The sequence below is a fragment of the Lytechinus variegatus genome, chromosome 7 (assembly GCF_018143015.1).
Source record: "Lytechinus variegatus isolate NC3 chromosome 7, Lvar_3.0, whole genome shotgun sequence".
NCBI lineage: Eukaryota > Metazoa > Echinodermata > Echinoidea > Temnopleuroida > Toxopneustidae > Lytechinus > Lytechinus variegatus.
Window position 1 is genome coordinate 32,872,561 of NC_054746.1, and position 24,538 is coordinate 32,897,098.

At 35.5% G+C, this 24,538-nt stretch overlaps 1 protein-coding gene across 2 annotated transcripts in view; it reads right to left on the reverse strand.

Annotated features, from left to right (window-relative positions):
* LOC121419051 (heterogeneous nuclear ribonucleoprotein L-like) overlaps positions 1-21,838 on the reverse strand; it is a 29,617-nt gene extending 7,779 nt beyond the window's left edge. For both annotated transcript variants that reach the window (XM_041613339.1, XM_041613338.1), the window contains exons 1-13: positions 21,705-21,838; positions 19,051-19,169; positions 13,498-13,582; positions 13,179-13,261; positions 12,723-12,792; positions 10,580-10,665; positions 9,674-9,770; positions 9,156-9,225; positions 4,312-4,413; positions 3,473-3,741; positions 3,004-3,125; positions 2,110-2,240; positions 411-484 (exon numbers count right to left, since the gene is read on the reverse strand). In XM_041613339.1, coding sequence (XP_041469273.1) covers positions 411-484; positions 2,110-2,240; positions 3,004-3,125; positions 3,473-3,741; positions 4,312-4,413; positions 9,156-9,225; positions 9,674-9,770; positions 10,580-10,665; positions 12,723-12,792; positions 13,179-13,261; positions 13,498-13,582; positions 19,051-19,169; positions 21,705-21,827 — 1,431 coding nt within the window. In that variant the 5' untranslated portion in view covers positions 21,828-21,838. The remainder of the gene's footprint in view (positions 1-410; positions 485-2,109; positions 2,241-3,003; positions 3,126-3,472; positions 3,742-4,311; positions 4,414-9,155; positions 9,226-9,673; positions 9,771-10,579; positions 10,666-12,722; positions 12,793-13,178; positions 13,262-13,497; positions 13,583-19,050; positions 19,170-21,704) is intronic.
* Positions 21,839-24,538: the final 2,700 nt, after the last annotated feature.

Below are 24,538 nucleotides of genomic sequence, written 5' to 3' on the forward strand. Positions count from 1 at the left end.
TCAGATTTACAATATGTAGGCATGAAGGTTTGTGGCAGATTTCTAACATGGGCCTGCAAAAAGTTATATTCTACTAAATAGAGAAAATATGTCTTACAAATTTACCTTAACCCTATATTGCCTGTGGGGGCAAGGGCTTATTCAACATGTCCGAACTGTGATACTACCATAGCAAATCTTATAAAAAATTGAAAAATAAAACAAAAACCCACAAACACCTACACAATATATTTCATGGCTCTCAAAAGTCCAATATCTCATGAAATTATCGCATGAAAAATATACAAATCCCTCTAGACATGTATAATCTTTACACACATTTAGTGGAGGATAATGAAAATAAGAACAGATGATATATCAAATCCCGCTTTAACTTATCAAGCTACTTTAAAGCAAAGAACCTGACAAACCTGTTTGATGGTCTGTGGAGTACTTTCTGGATGAGCATTGAAGAAATGCAGGACCTTGGATGGCTGCTGAATACGTAATGCAGGAGTCAAGGAAAGCAAACACCAATGATTTCAATACTGTCACAAGGTGGGAAAGCCAGTGTCAAATTTTCAGTACTTGGAAATACCTTTTTTTCACACCACTTGTGGGTGGTACGAAAAACCCTTAACTCATTGCCTGCCAACTTTGACACAAGTCACATTTCATTCACAATGCACACCTAATGCTCTTATGTACACCTAATGCTCTTATGTACAGGCACAAAACAATTTATAAAGCATGCAGTGCATTTTACACACATCCAGCATCCATAACACAGCTGTTAACGGACACTTGTTTACATTGAGTTTTTTCAAGAATTCTTTTTTAAACTCCTTTCAGAAACATTCGGATGAACCAAAATGGTCCCTACTAAGTACAACAATACAGTATGACGAATAGCAACAAACATACTTTAAAATTGTACACCAGCTTACATCAATTTATAACTCGTACATTTAAAAGCATAGGCCTACATTATGTTCAAGACTCACCTATTACATGTAGTTGGGAAAATCAATAAGTTCTTGTATTCATTCTTTTCAATTCTAATAGCTTGCACAGTTTTCCATGCAATTGAGAATGGTACAGGTAATACTTGATGCAATAACAATAAGGGCATTAAGTACAAATAGACAGGAAGTCTATTCAAAAGAACCCAGAGTATAATGAATAGATGGGAAGTCTATTCAGAAGTACCCAAGGTAAATTGAATAGAGGTTTAGTTCATTGTCTCTTTTGAAAGCCCAGTTTTAATCCTTAAAGCACAGTGTAACCTTCAAAACATGACTTGGAAAGCAATGAAATTTTCTGAACACATATTCGACTTTAATAAGTTACAAAATAGACATTCAATATAAAGTATTAGATTATGTTAGAGGTATGGAATACGCTTCTTAATGAGAGCTTCAATACAGCATGTATAGTTTGAACTTAAAAAAATCAACAATATCAAACATTGAAAAAAAATACTTTTGTCCATTTCTCTTCAATATTGCTAGACAAAATTTTTCATGAAAATAAACTTATCAAAGTCATGGTGAGTTGAGTACAGGAGAGTACAAACAAAATCCCTCCTAAAGTTGCACCCTAAACCTGGATATGGCGCGGGGGATTTTGTATGTGGCAGGCAGTGTTCAATGAGGACTTAATTTCATTAATATAGATATCTCAAATCAAGCATGAACGTGTCAATTTGAATGACGGGTATACTCTGTATGAGACATAGCTCAGCAAACATTTTCCATGGCATATCGGCAACAGTCTAACTCTGTGCTAAAATTATGGGGAGCCAGAATTCTGTTCATTGTATGTTTCTTACATTTACTGCAGTTTACATTTACCATTCCAGTTCCTTTTGCTTTCATAATGAAAAATACTTCATTTATCATTCCCAGACAATTACCAACAATGTGAGTGTCAAATGAGATAATTAAGTGGATTTTTATTGTTAGGGATCTGTGCCCCAATTGGCTATCCGTAGTTAAACCACAACTTAAAACCAGGGTTAAATTTAAACCTGTGTTCAGAATACAGGCCTTAAAAGTTTACTTAACTGATACAAATATATTCATATCCCAGTACATCCCTCTCCAAATGAATATGGTGATAAAAGGATATGGTTCTTGCTTGCTGCCTCCTTGTTCCTGAAGCGATTGTTACGGCTCTTGGTGTAGTCCATGCAGGAAGGTGTACCATCATGAAGCTCACCTGGCACCTGAGACAGGGCAACAGAGCTTTGCTTGGAGAAACTGCAGTAAACAAACAAGATAATGAAATTGATCAAGATTATGCAAATTCACAATGGCAACTAATTCTCCTCCATGTCTTCTTTTTTGTTGTTACTGTCATTTCAAAATGTTCATAGACATTTGTTCAACATAAACTCAAGGGAGTGAGATGGCGCATAGTATTTTTTTCTTCAGTTCTTGCATGTAGCTTGTACTTTGATAATGTCTCAAAGATTGCTTTAAGCTAAATAAAATGATGGATGCTACATAAAGCTTTCCATACATTAAACACTAATGGAACATGTTCTTGGTTGTTTTATAATCAGATTCTCGTAAGCAAGAGTTGCAAATACAAGCTACGCAGAAATTCTTCTCGTCAATAAGCTTTGAGATAAAGTTTATTGTCTATCAAAATTTGATTACAGTTAATAAAATTAATGGCAAAAAGAAGCTGCTGAAAACTGCTGATCTAAAAAAGAAAGAGCCAATGGAGTAAATTAGACAGTCAAGAGGGGCCTAAGCTTTCGATCCTAGCAGAATCTTCTTCGGAGGCAAAATGACCAATAATAAAATTAAGTCTTAATAAAATTAAGTCAACTTTGTTAGAACACCAGGGAAATTTGGGATATGTCGTTTTGCAAATGAACGTGTCATCATGCATTACATTATGTGGTACTTATGAACAGTTAAATGACCATCCCTCCCCCAAAATGAAATAGAGCAAAAGAGCAACAGACAGGTCTGTAGTTCGAGTAGGGGTAAAATTCTGATTTATAAAACTTACGAAAGCTGGACAGCAGAGCCAAAGAATTCAATGTTGCTGAGATTAGTAATAGCTCTCTCCACTGATAGGGCATCTGACATCTCGGCCATAGCACAACCAGGCTTACTCTTCATAAACTTGATCTGGTAGGGAACATAAACCAGTATCTCTCACCATTTATTTACAAGTTCAACAACTTCTATGATGGAAACATTGTGTGACATGTTATATTTTGACATTATATTCTTAGTCATCTAAAAAACATATTAGCCATGTAAAAATGCAACAAGTGAAACAAGCACATGAGTAAATTAGTCTTTCTATTCAAGATGTTCAATAAACTCCTGAAAATTTTGCTGTTACATGTATAAAAGCTAATGATCGCACCAATGTAACTTGGTTTTGAAGGGCACAATTCCGTATTAATCTTTATTGTTTAAAAGGTGAAAAAATATGCATCTGGAAGTTTCTGGGAAAAAAAAGTTCTCACCTTCATCACATTGCCATAGAGGCAGAGGAGATTGAAGAGTTTGTCACAGTTCATCTGACTGGGGTTCATGTTGTAGACCATAATCACTGGGTTACCATTGCCTAGCTGGTGCATCTGCTGGGACTGCATGCCCATCATATCATGTCCACCACCGTAACCATAATCTCCACGGTCAGCAGGGTACCCACGGGGTCCTCCTGGTCCATATCCCTGATCATGGTAACCTTGAGGTCCACCGCGTCGTCCACCCTGGGGAGGACCTTGCATTCCTTTAAAAATGACACCAAATAAACAAGTTCAAAATGGTTGATTGTGAAGTTATTAGACTGAACATATGGCATACATGTATAACATGAATGTACAGATGCAAGTGCATGCACACTATATCGAGTGCACACACTTGTTTACTAACTTATACACATAATCAACTTATATGTAAGAATTTAAAACACATAATACCATTGAAGGGGACACCACAAATTAAAAAATGTAGTACTAGTAGTTGAGAATGATTCTTGCATGTTTTTGTGCAAAGGATCAAAATAAAATCTCTTTCAAAACAAATTTTAATGCAATACATATACAACAACGAAGTACAGTTGTAATTCAAAATAAATATCGAGTTGAAACTAAATGAGAAGGAAAGGCAGCAAATAAAGGTCATAACCTTTAAAAACTTTTAAAACAAAGTTTTTGAGTAAGTGAAACCACTAAAAGCAGAAAACATGTATCCATTATGTATTCACAATCCTATATGCAATTCAATAAGCATTTTGAAATAAACCCACCTCCCCACATAAAAAATTAAAAAACATAAAATATAACAGAAAAATGCATACCATAATCACCATACTGAGGTCCACCTCCATCCCTCCTCATTTGAGTAGGTCCATTGTATGCAGGTTCAGGGGGATCTTCAAGAAGTGCACGACCTTGGGCAGCTGTACAAAAATTGCAATAAATCAATTTACACTGATCTTCATGGGGATAAAAGGGCGGTTATATCATGTTTTTAAGGTTTAAATCTTACTCTTCTTACAATATGTATGGGAAGCTGAAACGTGTATGATGAAAAGCGGAATAAAAAGTCTTGACCAGCACTTTCTTTTCAACTTAAAAATCAAAAGAATTCCCTAAAGAGCAGACAATTACCATTCATAAGTAGAAAATAAACAGACCACAGAATAATTAAAATTCCTTGAGCTAAATAAGCCATCTATTTCACTGTAAATACAAATTCATCCTCCAATTATCACACACAGACCACAGGAAGTACATGTAAAACAACACCTAAAAAAAAAAAGATATCTTCAAAACTAAAATAAAAAAGGATTCTTCAAATTTACAACAGCCCCTCCCCCCAAAAAAAAACACATGTGGAGGTATAAAGAATTACATTACCATGCCTACAATATATTCACCTTCTAAATACCGGTACTTACTTTGTATAATCTATTTATAATAAATTTGTATTAATTTACAATCAATATGCAGAAAATCCAACAACTCCAGTCTTTGCAGAATGATCCACCATAAATTTTAAAAAGAGCTGGCTTACAGAAAGATATATTACACATGATATGCAAAATAATTTCAGTACTTGAAGAACAAAGACAAATTTTGGAGGCATCATTGGCATCTGGGCAGTTCTGGTAAATCCTGGTCAATCTTGAAGGCTGATATATGCACCACTTACTCTTTACACTCATGTTCTCAATATTACCTTTAACTGTACCAAAAGTAATTAAGATTCCTGTGAAAAGCTCTTGAATGATGGCCGATGTCATCGCTGCCCATTAGAAATTTGTAACCTGGCCAAAGGGTGCCTCGATGGGCGCTTCATAGTGATGCGAAAACCGGAAGTCTTTGCCAAAAGCCAAGGTTGAATCCAGATAGATGCAAGTCTGGTTGAAATGCTGGAGGATGTGATGTCCAGCCTGTTGGACACGAGGTACCGTACATCATGAGTGGTTTTCTGATATCTTTTGAGGTTTTATTTTTAGAATTGGCAGTGGTGATGGATCTGGTTGGCATCGTTTGAGTATGAGGTGTCTCACGGTAGTGTCTCTACAGTTAATGTTCAAGTGTTCGTATTCTTCTCTTGACTAGATAAACGTTGTATGTACCTATTTGGGTCAATGAATAAGATGTTCTCCATGCACATTTTAATAATTTATAATGTCCAATGTGTATCATGTTAAATGTAAATTAAGTTATCTCTATGAAGCATATAGTACATATTACCAAAACTCACCGGTATTAAGTCTTAATGTATTGAACTATTGAAAAGCCGCTAGTGTTGTATGAAAAAAGAGGACCATAAACTCTCTGAAACAATTCTTGGTTTTATGATTTAAAAAAAAATATTTGGATGGTATTCGAGTGTGCATGATTTTGGGGACTCATTTGGCACAGATTACAATACAAAGTTGTCATTTAACTTGTATATCATCACATTCAAAATCTGCATGAATTGTGAATACAGTAATCAGATGTATTGTTTCTCAATTGCCAGGATCACAATACTCAAACTGCTCGTACAAAGTTCTATTTGATACCTTTGTCCCACTTTATTCACATACACTACAATTTCTACACTGAGAATTACATGTGATTTAACATTTGTATGACATTATTGATTTTCTTCTAATATACATGTGAATGTATAACTTGTGAAATAGAACACTGGGCAAAACAGCCATTGCAAAGAAGGAAACATGGCAATATTCAAAGACATCAATTGTTAACCTTCGCAATATTATGGTGTGTGGTGAACCATATCTAATGTGGATTCCTTTCATTTTCTCTATCTTTTCTTTTTCAAAATCAATATTACTTTTTAAGTTCCCTCCCAAACTATTATTTTTCTGAGCTGCCTTAGTGCTAATGCCTAAGAAGTATTCTCATGTACCTGATTTACAAGTCTTTGCGAGGCAATGTCATTTTATGGATATTTGTGTTCACTCTTCAATTGAGAAAAGTTATGTTTATGCACATATGCATGTATACATATCATTTTCTCTCTTTCCCACACCAATAAATTATTAGAGATTGAAATGGCTGTTTCAAGAGTAAAAATGACATACTTACAGAGTTGGAAAATTTTCGAAATAAAACTTACATACGTGTGCATACTGCAATGTATTGTGGAGGTACAGGCTCTGTTCTGTAAGATCTAGTAGTGTACTGACAACAAAAGTCTCACATACATGTACAGTTCATGGAAATATATTACACATTGAATTTCAAGGCGTTAGTTGTTACAGGAACATGTATATGTAAATCTTCTGATAAGAAAAACAAAACACAAGATATGTTAATCTTCCTCTAAAGATTTGTATTTTCTGTAAAATTGTGGCAGATTACCCTCTGTTTGCTCTTTAGCAATACTGAGCTATAAGTAACTCATCCTTAAATGTACTGACAAGCATATAGATAATACATGTATGATTCATGTGTATCATACTTCCAGGATTAAAAAGAAAAGCAAAAAGTAATGTTAAGAGTTTAACCCTAATTTAACTTGACTATTTCAGTCCCGGTTTTTGCTGATCTCGCAATTGCCGCAAAAATTTTGCATGCGCACAGAGTCGGGTGTAAACTACAGATAATACAATAAAATTTTCGAATCATTCGTTTATATTTTTAAGAAATTAATCATGCAAATTAGTGTATGAAATCACATTTTCATCTTAACCCACTTTAAATAGCTAGTAGAATGGCCTTTTTTGGTGAAAACATTGATTTTGACTTTTTTAGCAAATATCTACAAAAAAAACCCCTGCCATTGCTAAAACATAATTAATTTCCTATGTATTTAATTTTATATGTATTTCTTTGTTTTTTATTGTTTTTTTAATAAACTTTGTTGGGGACTCTTCCGTGATTACAAACAGCATAGAGTAAATCCATTCAAACCAGCAAAAGAAAAAATAATCATACATTTATGATTTTTGGTTGAAAACACAATTTGCATTATCTTTGTACATGAAATTATGTTTTTGAGCAACCTTGGTTCAGACATGCACTTTTAGTACATATTGTTGCATAAAATTTCGAACCATGCACCCGGGCATCACAAATTTGGTCTTAAAAGATGCGCAAGACTTGAAAGTTAAAGAGTCAGCAAGTTAAATAAGGGTTAAGTCACATGTACATGTATAAAAGTATATATTCTGAACTATAAATATGTACAGGGTATATGTAATAAAAACATTGTTCATGTAGTTGTCATTCATGAGAAACATAGTCTTGCATATCTGTATTTGTTGTTTGAAAATCCCTACAACTACAGCATACATGTATCAAAATGTTGTTAATGCATCATCATATAATGTACATGACAAAAGAACACACATGATTATTTTTTTTTTTTTACTGAAAGCAAAAATATATCTTTGCAAGAATTGGTCAGTAATGGATTTTTTAAAAGAACAAGTTCTTCAACTTCCTCCTCAAGCAAGATCTACATGTATCTGTGAAATTTTTCAGATTATGGTTCTTTCCTTTATCATTCCGAAGATCTGTTCGTATTTGATTACTTTGTCAATACTTTCTACATGCAATGTTCAAATTACTTGCTAGAAATGGCAAGAAGTAACTGATGAAAATATATGGCAATTTAGATCTTAAAAAGGTACAGTGTACATGTAAATCCAATCTGAATCGTTTTCTGTAATGTCCATTTTGATAAATAATGGTGCATTCACATTTGCCTAAGATGGCTGTACGATAAGTCAAAATAACAGGTATTTACAGGTTTTATAGCAGTTTCCTGTATATAGAAATCCCTAAAATGTCTGTTTTTAACTCGCCGTGCGGACACACCATAGGTGAAATGTGAGTGCAGCATTACTGGCTATGGAAGTTTACAATTTGATTGCATTTCTTTGTATTAATCTGTAGACCTGGGCCATTCTTATAAACAGTCTAAATTGACTCAAATCAACCATTTAAGTATGGATACAAATAATGAATGCAGTAGATACAACCATACAGGTTTATACATGAATACTTGATTTGGATCAATCAGGACTATTTACATAAACAATGCCAAGATCTCTTGTGATCAAATTGAAAAGATTGCGTACGAGTTCTACTGTATTTATACAATGATCTTTTATATGCAGTTATGATTTGTGTATGTCGTAATCACATTGTGATAAAAAACACAGTTTGTTATAAAATGTACAAGTCACCATACAAAATTATTCTAAACTAGTCAAATTTTGATTTAATATACCGGTACTTTCCATTATATAATCATACATACCATTGATTCATAAATGCCCTCATATTAGGAATAAGTAACAAATGCTCACTCAAATATCAAAAATAAAGTTCTGGCACTATCAGTATATACATTCAAAATGTAGCACTTCAGAGATGTTCATTTAATTCAGGATGAATTCTGTACTGTTTTGATTGAGAACAACTAATCCTAAAATAAAGCAAATCAACCACCATGCCAGTATCCATCGTTTAAGGAAAGATTGATTTACCATCACAATATCCAAACTAGCCCTCTTAGAGATTCAGCATTACATGTAGGCTCAATACAGATGCCACTTGGCATAAACTCAAGTGGGAAAACTTGGCCAATTCTTTCTCTTCTTTATATTGCCAAACATTTTCTATGTGTCTTTTTAACAAAAAAAATGTCAAAAATTCAAAGAGAGCTTACCTGCATTCAAACCAGGCTTAGTGTAGTCAAATGTCTCTCCGTCATTCTTGTAGACAGTAAGGGTTTTAGGCTGCATATGTAAAAAGGTAAAAAGGTGTAATCGGTCTCATGATAGAAAGTGGAATACATGTACCATATATATGTAAATAGGTAAAAAGGTGAAATCGGTCTCATGATAGAAAGTGGAATACATGTACCATATATATGTAAATAGGTAAAAAGGTGAAATCGGTCTCATGATAGAAAGTGGAATACATGTACCATATATATCTTTTAAATTATATGTATATGCATTTGCACTTCATCCTTTCAAATTATTTTATCACTTTTTTTCATAGGCTCGGAGAGCAACAGGATCTCAAGTGTCAAGTGTCATTTATTTCTCAAGAGATAACATATTCATAAAATTCATGTGCTATACAGACTACCAGGTTGTCTATAACAAGGTGGTCAATTATTAGGGTATACAGAAAGTACTAGCTATAAATGAGAACCAGTATATGGAGGAAATAACATACCCTTGCATAGTCAATCTTGAGTGTGCAACAACCAGCATAGATGTCACAGTTGTGCAGATTCTGCTTGGCTTGTGTCGCACTCTGAATGCTGTCAAACGTACTGAACGAATTAAGGATAGTTCTTTCATCATCATCAACAGTGGAGTATAGTACTTTCACGGTACACCATGCATTCTTTCTTGGGCATATGTTCGTCCTAAAAAGGAACCATCTTTTGAAGATTGACTCTTAGACTCACAGAATTCTGTTTATTTTCATTGATCTAGGATTATATAGCCATCGTGACAAGTGCATAATGTTGGAATTAGCATACATGTATTTATCACCCAGGAGTACACTTCAAACACTTCTTTTGGAACTCAACTTTTGTTGTCCTGTGTGCTTTTAGATTTCTAATCATCATAAACTACAGTCCCATCTACTTGATATATTGTATGTAGCCTACTGTATTCCTTTACTGCCTCTCTACTGCATTCCTTTCAGCTTCAATCATCATCAATCGTCTCCTTACCTGGTACTCATCAACCTTGTTATTCTCTATTGTGATTTCTACATTATCCTGAAACTCTATTATCACTTTTAATCATCCAAATAAAATATTCAACCTATTTCACTCATAAACATTGATTATTTGTATATCATATGACACATTATTACAGATCCTTGTCATTTGATTGGTTATTTGATATCAATCACTCAGTCTATTTTACAATTATGGCATCATTTGTCCAATTTTGAATCCATTCACATGCAACTTTGCATCCATATGATTTTGTCTACTGCACACTCATGGAACTCAGACATTTAAAGACATAACAGAGAACACAGGCACAATTTAAGTAGACTTGGTGTGGGGAAATTGGAAATGGGTTAAAAATAAAGACAGTAAAATGATGTAAAGGATATTCCACCATGGCTTGGGTCCCGTTCTTCCTGAAGATGACAATACGGAGGACATTTCCATATTTTTTGCAGATGGTATGAATGACATCCTGAAAAAAATATATATGGAGAGAGAAAGATGAAAATACCAATAAATGCAAAATATTTGCACAATTAATATTTCCACTTGTTTGAATATACAGTGCGTATCAAAAAAAAGCTTACACTTTGAAAAAGCCCTGGGAATTAAAAAATATACAACATGTGGGTAATTTTTTCACATATAATCTTGGGTTTGGGTCTCATCTATCAAATGGAAGTAAAAGTTTTGTCAGAATGTTACACTTGAGTGAGCACTGTCCATTTGTGTAAAGCTCGCAGAAATCTGTTTGCGCACAAATGCTTGTTTTCATGCTGTGTCAAGGGGAAAGGGCGAAATCAAACTTACCCTGCGAAACATTTCTCATACATTTCCCTTGCACTTTTAGACAATTGAAATAAAACGGATACATTAAAGCATTTTGTAACAATTTTGCCACCCAAATTTGAAATTTCAACACTTAGTAAGCACGGCCTTTACCCTTCTTGAGCCAGCTGGATCTGAGGACATAACTGAATCTGAACAGAATTTTATATCAGACATCTCCAGCATTTTTTCACTAGGTTTTCATCATTGAAAGTTGGTTTACATTTCATTTTTCATTTAATAATTGTTTCTTCACTTTCCCTAGCTTGGCAATGATTAACAAAATGAAAATCAAGCTTAAGCCATTCCATGTAAATGACAGCTCAGTGTAAAGCAAATATCGTCACGATGGCCTCGGTGTGTGGAGGAGTGGGGTGGGGAGCAATGTCACTCTTAGAAGTATTTTGGGAAAGGAAACAGGTTAAAAAAGTAAAAGATATCTTGACTTCAAATCAATTTTAATAGCTAAATTCTATGTGTTCTTCATGATTAAGGTCTACTTTTATTCACATAACTATTTCAAAGTTCTGCGCAAATTATTTTTCACTAACTTTTCAAAAGTAAGTGGTGCTCACTCAATCGGAAATATTTTTCGGCAGTTATATCGTCATTTGCTTAAATGGATCTGTACCAATGTTAAAATGTGGAAAAATCCTCAGGATATTACAAATGTATAATTTTACAGGATTTTTTCAAAGTGTAAACTTCTTTTGATACGCACTGTATATTGATTGTGAAGAATTGGAATAGCTTGATCCTAAAAGGGACACACAATGTAAATGTTCCTTTGCAATAAGAGTATAAAATGCACAATATGAAATACATCTTTCAAATCTTTTATCCAATGCAACAGATCTTGATGTACGACTATTAAGCACACGGTTCTTAACCCTGAAAAGACTGGGGGGGGGGCTTATTCAGCCCCCCCTTGACATTTTTCGCGATAAATCCGCCGCGCAAACTTTTTTGACCGCGTCGCTCGCTTTCTTTTTACTTTCAAGTCTCATGCAACTTTTGAGACCAAAATTGTGACCCCCAGGTACGCGGTTCCGAAGTAACACAACATTTCGTAAGTGCATGCAGACCCCAAATTACTCAAAAACGTGAATTTGTGTACAAATCCAATGCAAATAGTGTTTCTAGCTAAAATTCATAAATGTATCATTATTTTTCCTTTTACTGCTTGAAATCAATTAATTTTATCTTTTTTATGGTCAAAATAAAGTCCCCGACAATTTCCATTGAAAAAACAATAAAAAACAAAAAGTCGAAAAACAAAGAAATACATAAGAAATTTAGAAAACAATAGAATACATAAGAAAATAAGTGTGATGTTGAAATTTTTTAAAAATAAATTTGATCAGATGCCTATCTAGAGGATGTGAAACAAAAATTAGCATTTCAGGGGCATTATTTTATTAATTAGAGCAAACTTATGATTTTACGCATAAATTAGCATAATTAATGAGACATGAGATTTTTTGCAGAATTTGATGTTATAGTTTTGTAGGTAATGCCATGGGTAATGCGTGTGCCAATTTTCGTCGCGATCGCGCGATCGACGGCCGAGATCATAAGGGGGGGCTGAATCAGCCCCCCCCCCGTCTTCTTAGGCGTCGAAATAGCCCAGTCTATTTAGGGTTAAAACTGAAGATAAAAATTTGCAGTAATATTTGACCACAAATGAGTATTTAAACTTACCGTGGTGATATTGAACTTGGGTCTCACAATTGTCATAAGAAGTACATTGTTTGCCTCGCTGTCATTTTCTCTGTTTCAACATAATAACATCAATTGATCAGTGAATTTTCATGTAACCATAATAGTTAAACCATTCATTTTATCTTTATTTTCTAACACTGGACAAAAAACCATGTACAGTACATGTATGTGTAGTTCACAAGAATGTTCCTTGTTCTGGTACTGTTAAAGATGTGCATAAATACACAAAAAGAGAACAAGATGGAAAAAGCTAGAAAACATGATCAATATATTAATGACTATATAAAATATAAATACTGATCAAGGGAAAGGGTTAAATTGCATTCATAATTTTCTACATTGTATGGTAATTGTATAATTTACAATTTCGCCCCTGCTCAATAAGAACAAGACCATGATTTTATTCACCCTATCAGATAAAAAATCCAAACTCACCCAGGTCGGATGATCCTTGCACTGTTTGAGTAGTCAACTGTAGCCGCCTTTCCTCCTACGTTAATAACATTAGTTGAATGAGCCTATATGTAATCATGACAGATTGAAACGAAAAAATCTGTAGTCAGCATTTATAAACATACTTCACCAACAAGGAAAAAGTGTACAATAAATGAAAATCATCTTTCCAATTAGTGAAAATATCAACCTTGTTTTCAGACTGGAAAATTTACCACAAAATCTTTGATGGCCCACCTCAGCCTTTATTAACAATAACCTCAATACCTTCCACCAAAACAAATGAATTTTCATGACTCACCAGTGTGAATTCAACACAACTTTTGGCGCTCTTAATATCCTCAAACTCCACGAGAGCCACACCCTTCGCGATTCGATGAACAAAGCTGTAAAATGAAACGTGACCATGAAAAGATAACATTCACATTATTATTAACACACAACTCACCTTAATGCAATATACATGTCAGCTCTATAGCTTTGCAGCTCAGAAAGAACAATGAGTAATACAGTAATACACCTCAAATAACTAAATAACTAAAGTTTGCTGGGGAGAATCTATGGGCAAACATAAATCCAATAAATACATGAAACTTTGAACACATAAACATTTTTAATTGATAAAGCAGTGTTTCAACTGTCGATATTAATAGCTGGATAGAGGTAAATGTACAACATGCTCCTGTGAGACCACTTAGAAGTACTGCAAGCCTTCAAGGTCAAGCGCAAAAGGTCAATACCACATTTTTTCTTTTGCATATATGCATATTGTTTCTTAGGTGGTTAACTGCCCATTTGTCTATATTGCCAACTCGTCCACTCATCACATGGTCTAACTTCATTTAGTCTAATGCCATTCGGTCCATCAACATTTCGTCTTACAGCCATTTGGTCCAATCATCACTTCGTCTAATCACTAGCTCTAAGACCATTTCGTCTACAACCTCCTATTTTCTTTTCATTCATTTTGCCCAATTAACACTTAGTCAGATTAAACCAAATGATACATGGAATAAATGGCTATTGGACGAAGTGGCTCTTAGACGAAATGACAATTACATGTAGGCCATGTGGATAGTGAATGATCTGATGGAAGACAAATGACAGTAGACGAGTTGGGAATTGGCATTGGAGACCAATCGGACATGAAACTCTACTGCATTGGTATGGCCACACATTCTATTGTGTCATTGAGTTCTGTTTTGTAGCCTCAAGATCGTGCATGTGGTAGCAACCTTGGGGCCCAGAAGGGGAACCCGGCTTAAAGCCGGACCAGGTTTCCCACACACAAAAAAATCTGGTTCTTGGATTGGCCCAGAACTCAGAGCCACCACACAACACTGCCGCTGCAGCGCCTCAAAGCATGGGCTTGCTCCGTGCACGATAGTGCTAGACCTAGTACCTAGTGCACTTTAGCATCCTGCGATGTCAGCAAACAAATTTAAGTAAAATTTTTATCTGAATCAATTCCCAAGTATCAATCTTAACCCGATTTTCAACCACATCGAGCAGCAGGAATGGCTTTATTTTGGCTTAATTCTTGATTTCATGGTTCGAGTTATCAATATTTAGGGTCTCAGTCTGCTGTAAATGTATATCAATATTGATGTGTGCTGAAATTAGTGATGACATATGGCAAACATGAAGTCAACAGTGTTGCTGCCCTCTACATTTGTTTGGCGAAAACTTGAACGAAAGCATCAAGATCAAAGCCAAAATAATGCTGTTTCTGATGTTCTATGAGGCTGAAATTCATGTTAATAAAAACCATAATTTTTTTTTTTAATCCATAATTTATTTATCGAAATTGACATGAAATGAAATTCTCCGAAAATTTGCTTTGCCCGATTGATCGTGGGCCCAGGAGCCGCTGTGCAGCGCCAGATCGACAAGGCTCTATCCCTTTAACCGTTGAACACCAAACAGGGTGTTTTGGATCAATTATGTTCATGCATGAAGGTGATTGGTCACATTATCTCACTGTTCATTTTTTCTGAGACTTAACAGCTTCCATCTCTGCTGTTTTAGCTTTCAGCCCGGACCAGCCTGGCCTGGGGGAAATCCCCGCCCCCCAAAAAAACTTGACAGTCTCTGAGTTGCAGCCCAGCCTGGCTTCCAGCATTACATGTACATGTATGTGGCAGTGTACAGCGAGCTCCATCCAGCTATAGATGCCGATGGTATCAGCATACACTACTCTCACTACTCTTGACATTCTTGATCTGGATGATACCAAAGCTTTAAAAGGTTTGGTGATTAAAGAGACCCGTTTTCAAAGCACTGTCCAATGACATGTGGGTCAATCCATGTCAAATCAACCAATGCTTGTCACCCGACCCTCTTCGATTTTCTTTAAACTCGCACCAAATGTTGCCCAACGTATCTGATGGAAAAATCTGAAATATTTTGCCCCAAGGTCAAATGGTTGCTAAGATACAGCCTCCCATAGCAACCAATGCGCACTCAAAGAAATTATTTTAAATAAAATTGCCTATTTTTGATTGACTACTGCAGCAAAGTTTGATTGATAACAGTCTTCATTTTAAGTAAATTGGAAGAACTTTTTGGTCTAAACATGCAGAGTATACTGTAGCGCGGACCTGTCAACCGGATTTCGCACACGAGGTCACCGAAAATGGCGTTAAGCATCCGTGTCAATGATTTCAGAAGCATGTTTGGAGGCTCATAAATCCAAAACTAAATTAGCTTAGAACCAAATATCATGCACATTTATGGACTTTCATATACTCAACAGAATTACAAAAAATTGACCCAAGAGTGTGCGTCGTTTTCCTGTAGGGCGCCCTCAAAGTTTGATTTTTTCAAAAGATGCCAAGTTCAAGGTCACGGATCACCTCCCGTCCCATCGAGGAGGGGACCAATTTCTGTGTTTTGATAGACATTTACCCATATTTTCAAGTGTTACTTGAGAAATTTTGCTACCGGAATGTTTAGGGGCTGATTTGCGCATTCCAAAATGGTCGTAAACACCCTAAATTTGACGTTAATGACACATACATGCTTTTCAACACTTTTCAAATTGTGATAACTCAAAGATGAAATGCCAAGAGACATTGATATCTTCTTTGATGATAGTCTGTAATTGGTATTAAAAGGATATATCTTCAGAAATACTTTTTTGTTGTGGGTAATGACCTTGAAAACACACCTAAAATTCAATAAAAGCAGTAAATTGGCGAATTTTCCAGAATCATATGGCATTCAAATGGTGTTTACATTGACTTTCAAATGGGTGTCATTTCAATACAAAGGGTGAGCTTAAGCCAAAACTTGAAAGACATGTTCAACTTTTGTTCTACTTTAAGCAACATGAAATATTTGAACTCAAAACTATATCATTTGACCTTGAAATTATTCCAAATATAGCTGATTATTGCTTTGTAAGTAGCATAATTCAAATTGCGCGAGTACATTGCACTTTGCAACACATTTCAAAATGGATTTTCTCATAGAGAGAATACCTGATCAGGCTGATATTTGCAGTATTGGTAGTCTGTAATGAGTTCTTGGAGGATCTACAGATTAAGTACCTATTCTCTCATGACAATGACCTTGAAAATACAGCTGAAAATCATGAAAATCAATAAATCATACAATTTTCATTAGTAATCTGTTTTTACCCACTTTTCATTGTGTGTTATTCCATCTTATGAGCTCATGCTGATAATTGCAAATCATGTTCCACTTTTGGTCTACTTTAAGCTACATAAAATATTTGAACTCAAAACCTTATCATTTGACCTTGAAATTGTTCCAAATATAGCTATTTGTGCTTCATAAGTAGCATATTGAAATCACACGTGTACTTTGCAACACATTTTAAAATGGATTTTCTCAAAGAGAGAATACCTGATCAGGCTGATATTTGCAGTATTAGTAGTCTGTGAGTTTTGACCTTGAAATCATTCCAAATATAGCTATTATTTTGTTGCTTCATAAGTAGCATAAATTATATTCAAATCGTGCATGTACATTGTACTTAGCAACACATTTCAATACTTGGAAATAATTTCAAGGTCAAATGATATGGTTTTGAGTTCAGTCTGATTTATTGATTTTTCATGATTTTCAGCTGTATTTTCAAGGTCATTGTCATGAAAGAATAGTTCCTTGATCTGTAGATACTCTAAGAACTCATTACAGACTACTAATACTGCAAATATCAGCCTGATCAGGTATTCTCTCTTTGAGAAAATCCAATTTGAAATGTGTTGCAAAGTACAAGTGTGATTTGAATATGCTACTTATGAAGCACAAATAGCTATATTTGGAACAATTTCAAGGTCGAATGATAAGGTTTTGAGTTCAAATATTTTATGTAGCTTAAAGTAGACCAAAAGTGGAACATGATTTGCAATTATCAGCATGAGCTCACAATCTAAGATGGAATAACACACAATGAAAAGTGGGTAAAAACACTTGATTACTAATGAAAATTGTATGATTTATTGATTTTCATGATTTTCAGCTGTATTTTCAAGGTCATTGTCATGAGAGAATAGGTACTTAATCTGTAGATCCTCCAAGAACTCATTACAGACTACCAATACTGCAAATATCAGCCTGATCAGGTATTCTCTCTATGAGAAAATCCATTTTGAAATGTGTTGCAAAGTGCAATGTACTCGCGCGATTTGAATATGCTACTTATGAAGCAATAGTTAGCTATATTTGGAATAATTTCAAGGTCAAATGATATAGTTTTGAGTTCAAATATTTTATGTTGCTTAAAGTAGAACAAAAGTTGAACATGTCTTTCAAGTTTTGGCTTAAGCTCACCCTTTGTATTGAAATGACACCCATTTGAAAGTCAATGTAAACACCATTTGAATGCCATATGATTCTGGAAAATTCGCCAATTTACTGTTTTTATTGAATTTTAGGTGTGTTTTCAAGGTCATTACCAACAATAAAAACTATTTCTGAAGATATATCCTTTTAATACCAATTACAGACTATCATCACAGAAGATATCAATGTCTTTTGGCATTTCATCTTTGAGTTATCACAATTTGAAAAGTGTTGAAAAGCATGTATGTGTCATTAACGTCAAATTTAGGGTGTTTACGACCATTTTGGAATGCGCAAATCAGCCCCTAAACATTCCGGTAGCAAAATTTCTCAAGTAACACTTGAAAATATGGGTAAATGTCTATCAAAACACAGAAATTGGTCCCCCTCCTCGATGGGACGGGAGGTGATCCGTGACCTTGAACTTGGCATCTTTTGAAAAAAATCCAACTTTGAGGGCGCCCTACAGGAAAACGACACACACTCTTGGGTCAATTTTTTGTAATTCTGTTGAGTATATGAAAGTCCATAAATGTGCATATTTGGTTCTAAGCTAATTTAGTTTTGGATTTATGAGCCTCCAAACATGCTTCTGAAATCATTGACACGGATGCTTAACGCCATTTTCGGTGACCTCTTGTGCGAAATCCGGTTGACAGGTCCGCACTACAGTATACTCTGCATGTTAATACCAAAAAGTTCTTTCAATTTACTTAAAATGAAGACTGTAATCAATCAAACTTTGCTGCAGTAGTCAATCAAAAATAGGCAATTTTATTTAAAATAATTTCTTTGAGTGCGCATTGGTTGCTATGGGAGGCCGTATCTTAGCAACCATTTGACCTTGGGGCAAAATATTTCAGATTTTTCCGTCAGACACTTGGGGCAACATTTGGTGCGAGTTTAAAGAAAATCGAAGAGGGTCGGGTGACAAATTGTCTGAAAATTGGTTGATTTGATGTGGATTGACCCATATGTAAATCATCATGCATAGATACCAACAGTCACATAAATTGAAAGAAAAAGGGGATGGGCAATATACCTGATGTTTCCAAAATGCTGCATGGCTTCCACCACATCTACATCACTCACATTCTCGGAAAGGTTGCTTACATGGATGACACATGATGGTAAATTTTTGTGCTGTTCCTCAAATAAGTCCTGGTAAGACGTGTGAGTAAATACACAGTAAATTATACATAATATTGTTTTTGTACATACATATATGTAGGAGTGACATCAAAAGTAAAGGGATCCCCCCCTTTACAAATCAATAATAAAAAAAAAAAGGAAAAAAAAGACCAAGTAGAATGCCTCGGCAGTCTCATCCATAATACGCAATTATGCCTTGGCAGTCTCATCCATAATACGCAAAAAACAAGATGAAAAATAAATAGGCCTACATGTACTTTAAAAAAAAATATTGATTTGATAAGAAATTCCCAAGTTCTTTGCCTCAAATGACCTTTGACCTAGTCTTCCATTTCCAGTGTATAAAAGATTGGTATTGCAAAAATATGCTATAAACGAAAATCTGTGGTTTTGTTCTGAGTTCACAAACTTTCTTGCAAATTTAGGAACTTCAAATGACAAATCAAAAAAATTAAAAAATTGCACAGAAATCAAGTCAACGGCATGCTCCCGGAATTCTTTTATTCAACGTGGGGTCCACAAGCATAAAGAGGGAACCAATAACTGCGACAATTTCTGGGTGACAAATTGCATACAGTGCTCTTACTGATTTTTGAACTTACAGTTTGCTAGTGTATGTTAAACGAAGGGTTGGGGCTGTTGAATTAATGATGCAAACATGGCGGTACATTTCAAGATTTTATGAAATACTGAAAATAAACATTGCAATTACAATATATTCAACAGACAATGTAAATTTCATTTGGTGAAAAGACATTTTAGAACAAAATACTATTGCAGCTTTATGTAAGCTTAAAATGTTAAAATTTCTCATGCTACAGTATTCCTTTTTTTGGAATATTCTCTTCAGCATTTATTTATATTTTATGTAACTTTGAAAATCTGTTGGAGGAACATTTTTTTCTTTCTGAAGATTAATAATGGATTAACTATTGATTGGGTAGGCCTACATGTATTTTGTCTACAAATAACTGATTTTCATTATTTTAAGTAATCAAGTATTCTAGATCAAATTTATATCTACTGTGCAACTTGCGTTTGTTGGAAAGTAAAATTTTCATTTTCAATTCCTACTTTTAATTTAGAAAAAATATTTAGACTTCAATTCACCAAGTTATATGATGAATAGTTATAATGGAAATAGTATAAAAAATCAAGCATTTGTATCCCCCCAAAAAGAGAAATGAGCCAGACACTGCCAGCCTTATTACTGCACACAGGAAGTATGGTAAAATCTAGTAACAGGAAAAAAGGTTAACCTTATCAACCAGCTCAGAAGACCCGTTAGGGCAACTGAAAATTAAACCAAAAGCTACATGTACGGTCTTTGTTATGTTGGCTGTTCTGCTGAACTCTGTAGGCTCCACTCACCAAATACAGAGACAAAAGTTCTAGCTCGATCTGTACAGGGACTCAATGGCCATACATGTATGTTTATGTATTAAGTTTGGATAAAACGGAGTGAAGTTGCGCGACAGCCAAAGTAAGTCACCGTTTTTTCCCTTTTTGGTGCACTTCAGGCCAAAACGGAATAATCAGTAGAGGCGCTGGTCCAAAAATTGGGATTGTCCCAGAAAACAAGGATATCCTCATAAACGAAGACAAATCATGTCTTGATAAATTGAGACTGTCCTTGTTTATGGGGACGTTTTTTTTTCACTTCCCCCTAAGGGACAAAGACAGCAATTACGGAAATTGAGAGTGCTAAAAATAGATTCAGTGACCTCAATTCCCCCAGTTCACTGTCTATTTTTCATGACTTACCGTCTTCCAATAATCTTGTTATGAAACCTGATATGTTTACATTGACTAGCACACTTGATTGGTGTCGGCACTTGACAGGTGAATGAACATTCCTAGATTTCTTGTGTGAAGAAATCCTTATAAACTGAGACAGTCCCTGTAAACTGGGACGATCCAGCACCTCTACTGGGGTCGATAATAACCCTTATTTTCAATTTCCTCACACGTATTACTCACGGTCGATTTCAATACATATTTTGAAATTGGATAAGTGTGAGGAAATTGATACTGGCCCAAAATCAACAATTTTGAGGATAACCGGAGAATGTTCACAGAGTGAAATACGGGTGCAGAGTAAGATATTAAGTTAATTATCTTTCTCGTTATATTTTTTCTGAATTTTTACAATAAAGTTTAACATGATTTCCATCCCACCTTAGACAGTGACTCGGAATATCCGATCAAGTTCACCGTCCCGAAGTTCGGGTAGGTGAAGCGTAGTGTAGCGGTAGTGAAGTGAAGTGGAGTGGAGCCTGCGCGAATTTCGCTCGAGGTATCCACATGCACACTCCAGCTCCACAGCCACAGCTCAGACCATCACTGGTTGCACTGCACTGTGCGCAACGCCAACGGTCTGCATGCACTCTGTACATGCTGCTGTACCACCACTCACTGCACCAGGCACCACCACCATGACCACGCTCGTTCTTGGTTTACATACGCTAGGTTTACAAATTTAATTACACACACAGTGAATGTTTTTTCATCTAGCCTAATTGAACTTCAAAATGAATATCATACCCTAGCTCCAGATTGTATCCCTCTTCCTCCTGCATCTGTTCTTTGACGCTTTGTGGCATGTCCTTCGTAATCTTGGTAGGCCTCCATGTTGCGTTGCTTGCCGTAGATGTCTGCATAGCGCATGCGCGCACTCTAGATCAGCTGTATTTTTTTTTTTACAAAGAGATGGCGCTATGGATGAGTTGGATTTCTTCAGAGTAGGTGTCACGCGCGTATAAGGTTCCCCACAGACTTGTTTGTTGAAATGGCACTTCTGAAAAATTCATTAAAAAATAACATGAAAATAAGAGGGTCGAATGTTAACTACCATTGGATAGGATATATATCTGACATTCCATATCTGACCAGAGAAGGGTATCGTAGCCGGAGTACAGGCGATGGGCAAGAAAATTTATATACATATAAAATGAAAAGTCATCTTCAGGATGGAATCATTAACTGTATGACTGAGGAAGGGACGGGTCGTGTGGCAAGAGAGTGACACAAGTTAGGGCAATTCTTGAAGAGCCCATTGAAGAGCATCTCATAGAAGTTTGCTCACTTTCTTGGCCCGGAAGGTCAGTGCGCAAATTATGTTGGCGTAGGCCCTATTTGGCTTTTTTTCATAAAGGAGCAAGAGAGCGAAAAATCAAATTTTGTGATGGATAGTGGTTAGAGAATAATATCATGTTTCACCCCCTTTTCCTTTCCTTTTCTTATTTGTTCTCCCCCTTTTTCTCGATCATTATTTTCCTCTTTTTTGTGGGGGGGGGGGTGTTCTAGGCCCCTGTCTCAAGTTACGCCAATGCAAATAAAATCAGTAGTCAATTCTTGGAAGAAATATATATATATATATATATATATATATATAAATGTGTAAAGTTATACATGTACAACAGCTTTTGGCAACTCTTTTTTTTATTTAAATATTGTAAGAAATGGATGAAGAGAACAATGGTAGGCGTAGCTTAAATCAAGGTTCCCCAGAGCTATCTACCCTTTGGAAAAATTGGTGATGCCGAAAAAATGTCTCTGCCGGGAATCGAACCCGGGCCCCCAGCTTTGAACGCCGGTGCCCTAACCACTAGACCACAGAGACGGTTAGTAGCTAGGGCGAGCCCGATCCGATTGACCGTCAGATAGACAGATTTTCGACACTATACCAATTATATATTCCTTTGTCGGGTGAAGGTGAGTTTTGAACAATGACAAGCCGCCATGCCTCAGCTGGATCAAAGCTATTGCTTCGATACAGTACACATATGGGAGAAGAAATACAAATGTGTAAAGTTATACATGTACAACAGCTTTTGGCAACTCTTTTTTTTATTTAAATATTGTAAGAAATGGATGAAGAGAACAATGGTAGGCGTAGCTTAAATCAAGGTTCCCCAGAGCTATCTACCCTTTGGAAAAATTGGTGATGCCGAAAAAATGTCTCTGCCGGGAATCGAACCCGGGCCCCCAGCTTTGAACGCCGGTGCCCTAACCACTAGACCACAGAGACGGTTAGTAGCTAGGGCGAGCCCGATCCGATTGACCGTCAGATAGACAGATTTTCGACACTATACCAATTATATATTCCTTTGTCGGGTGAAGGTGAGTTTTGAACAATGACAAGCCGCCATATATAACCATTATATATATATATATATATATTATAGGGTGTTGAAGAAACGTCTTGAACCTTAAAGAACTGAAGAAGTACTCTCCCAAAAAGCGTACACGCTGTCCTGGAGAGGACAGCGCCTGATTCGCCCCACTCTTTAACTTAAAATCATTCCTTCTTAAATGAATAAATGGTTCTATAACGGCCTAACCATGTTTTATTTACATCATGTTTTTTTCTTGGTCATGAAAATTTCCCATCTATGCGCTAGTGCATATAGATTGTTTGTTTGTTTTATTTCCGTCATAAAAATACATAACAATATACATACAAGAGATACAAGGAGTAACATATACATACATAATGATTCTAAACATTGATTAAAAAGAAAAGAGAAAAAAATGATTGATTGAAACATGATAAGAAAGTTAAAAGATCACACTTAAGACAAAAGACGGTTGGATAACCCATATTCAGCTGCATCAATTATATGTGCGGCTGGTCTTCCATGGGGACCAGATAAAGTCAATCCAATTTTCAATTCTTGGAGGACAACCTTTTGAATAAATATAATCTAGTATAATAAAGTACAACAGAATAAGAAGAAATATGACATCATCAGCGGAAATTTGTTTCTGTTTCTGTTTGTGGTAACTCCCGTAGGAACTCGTCAGGACAGCATTATTTGCTGGTAAACGCCAAGCTGGTATATAACCAATTACCTTGGAAACATTTTACGTCTAGGTTAATCAGTCATAGTGGCTGACGTAATAGACGACAGATATCACTCTTGGGCCTTTTTATCAAAGTGGATACAATGGCAGAGTTGGGATTCGAACTCACAACCTTGCGATTATGAGTCCAATGCTCTAACCACTGGACCACACGACCCGTGAACCGAAATGGTGCAAAATTTTGTTATTCCTTAATCCTTGTCTGACTGATGAAATTTTAGTATTTTGTTTGTGTGATCTGTTCAAATCACATTAATTTCAGCCTAGAGTATATAGACTCACTCCTTAAAATAATTTGTCATGTCTTCTTTATTTTGATGACCTATGTTCTTGATAGGATGAACCAATCCACGCCCAATATGCAGTTAAGAAATAACCCTTTAGCATTGATACCATTTTCATTTCATTAGACCTCTTGAGCATGCCTTCTAGAATGTAGCTAGTCTGCTGTGCAAACCCTTCAATAACGCTGTATCTACATTTTGCACAATTAAGCATTTTTCTCAAAGCCG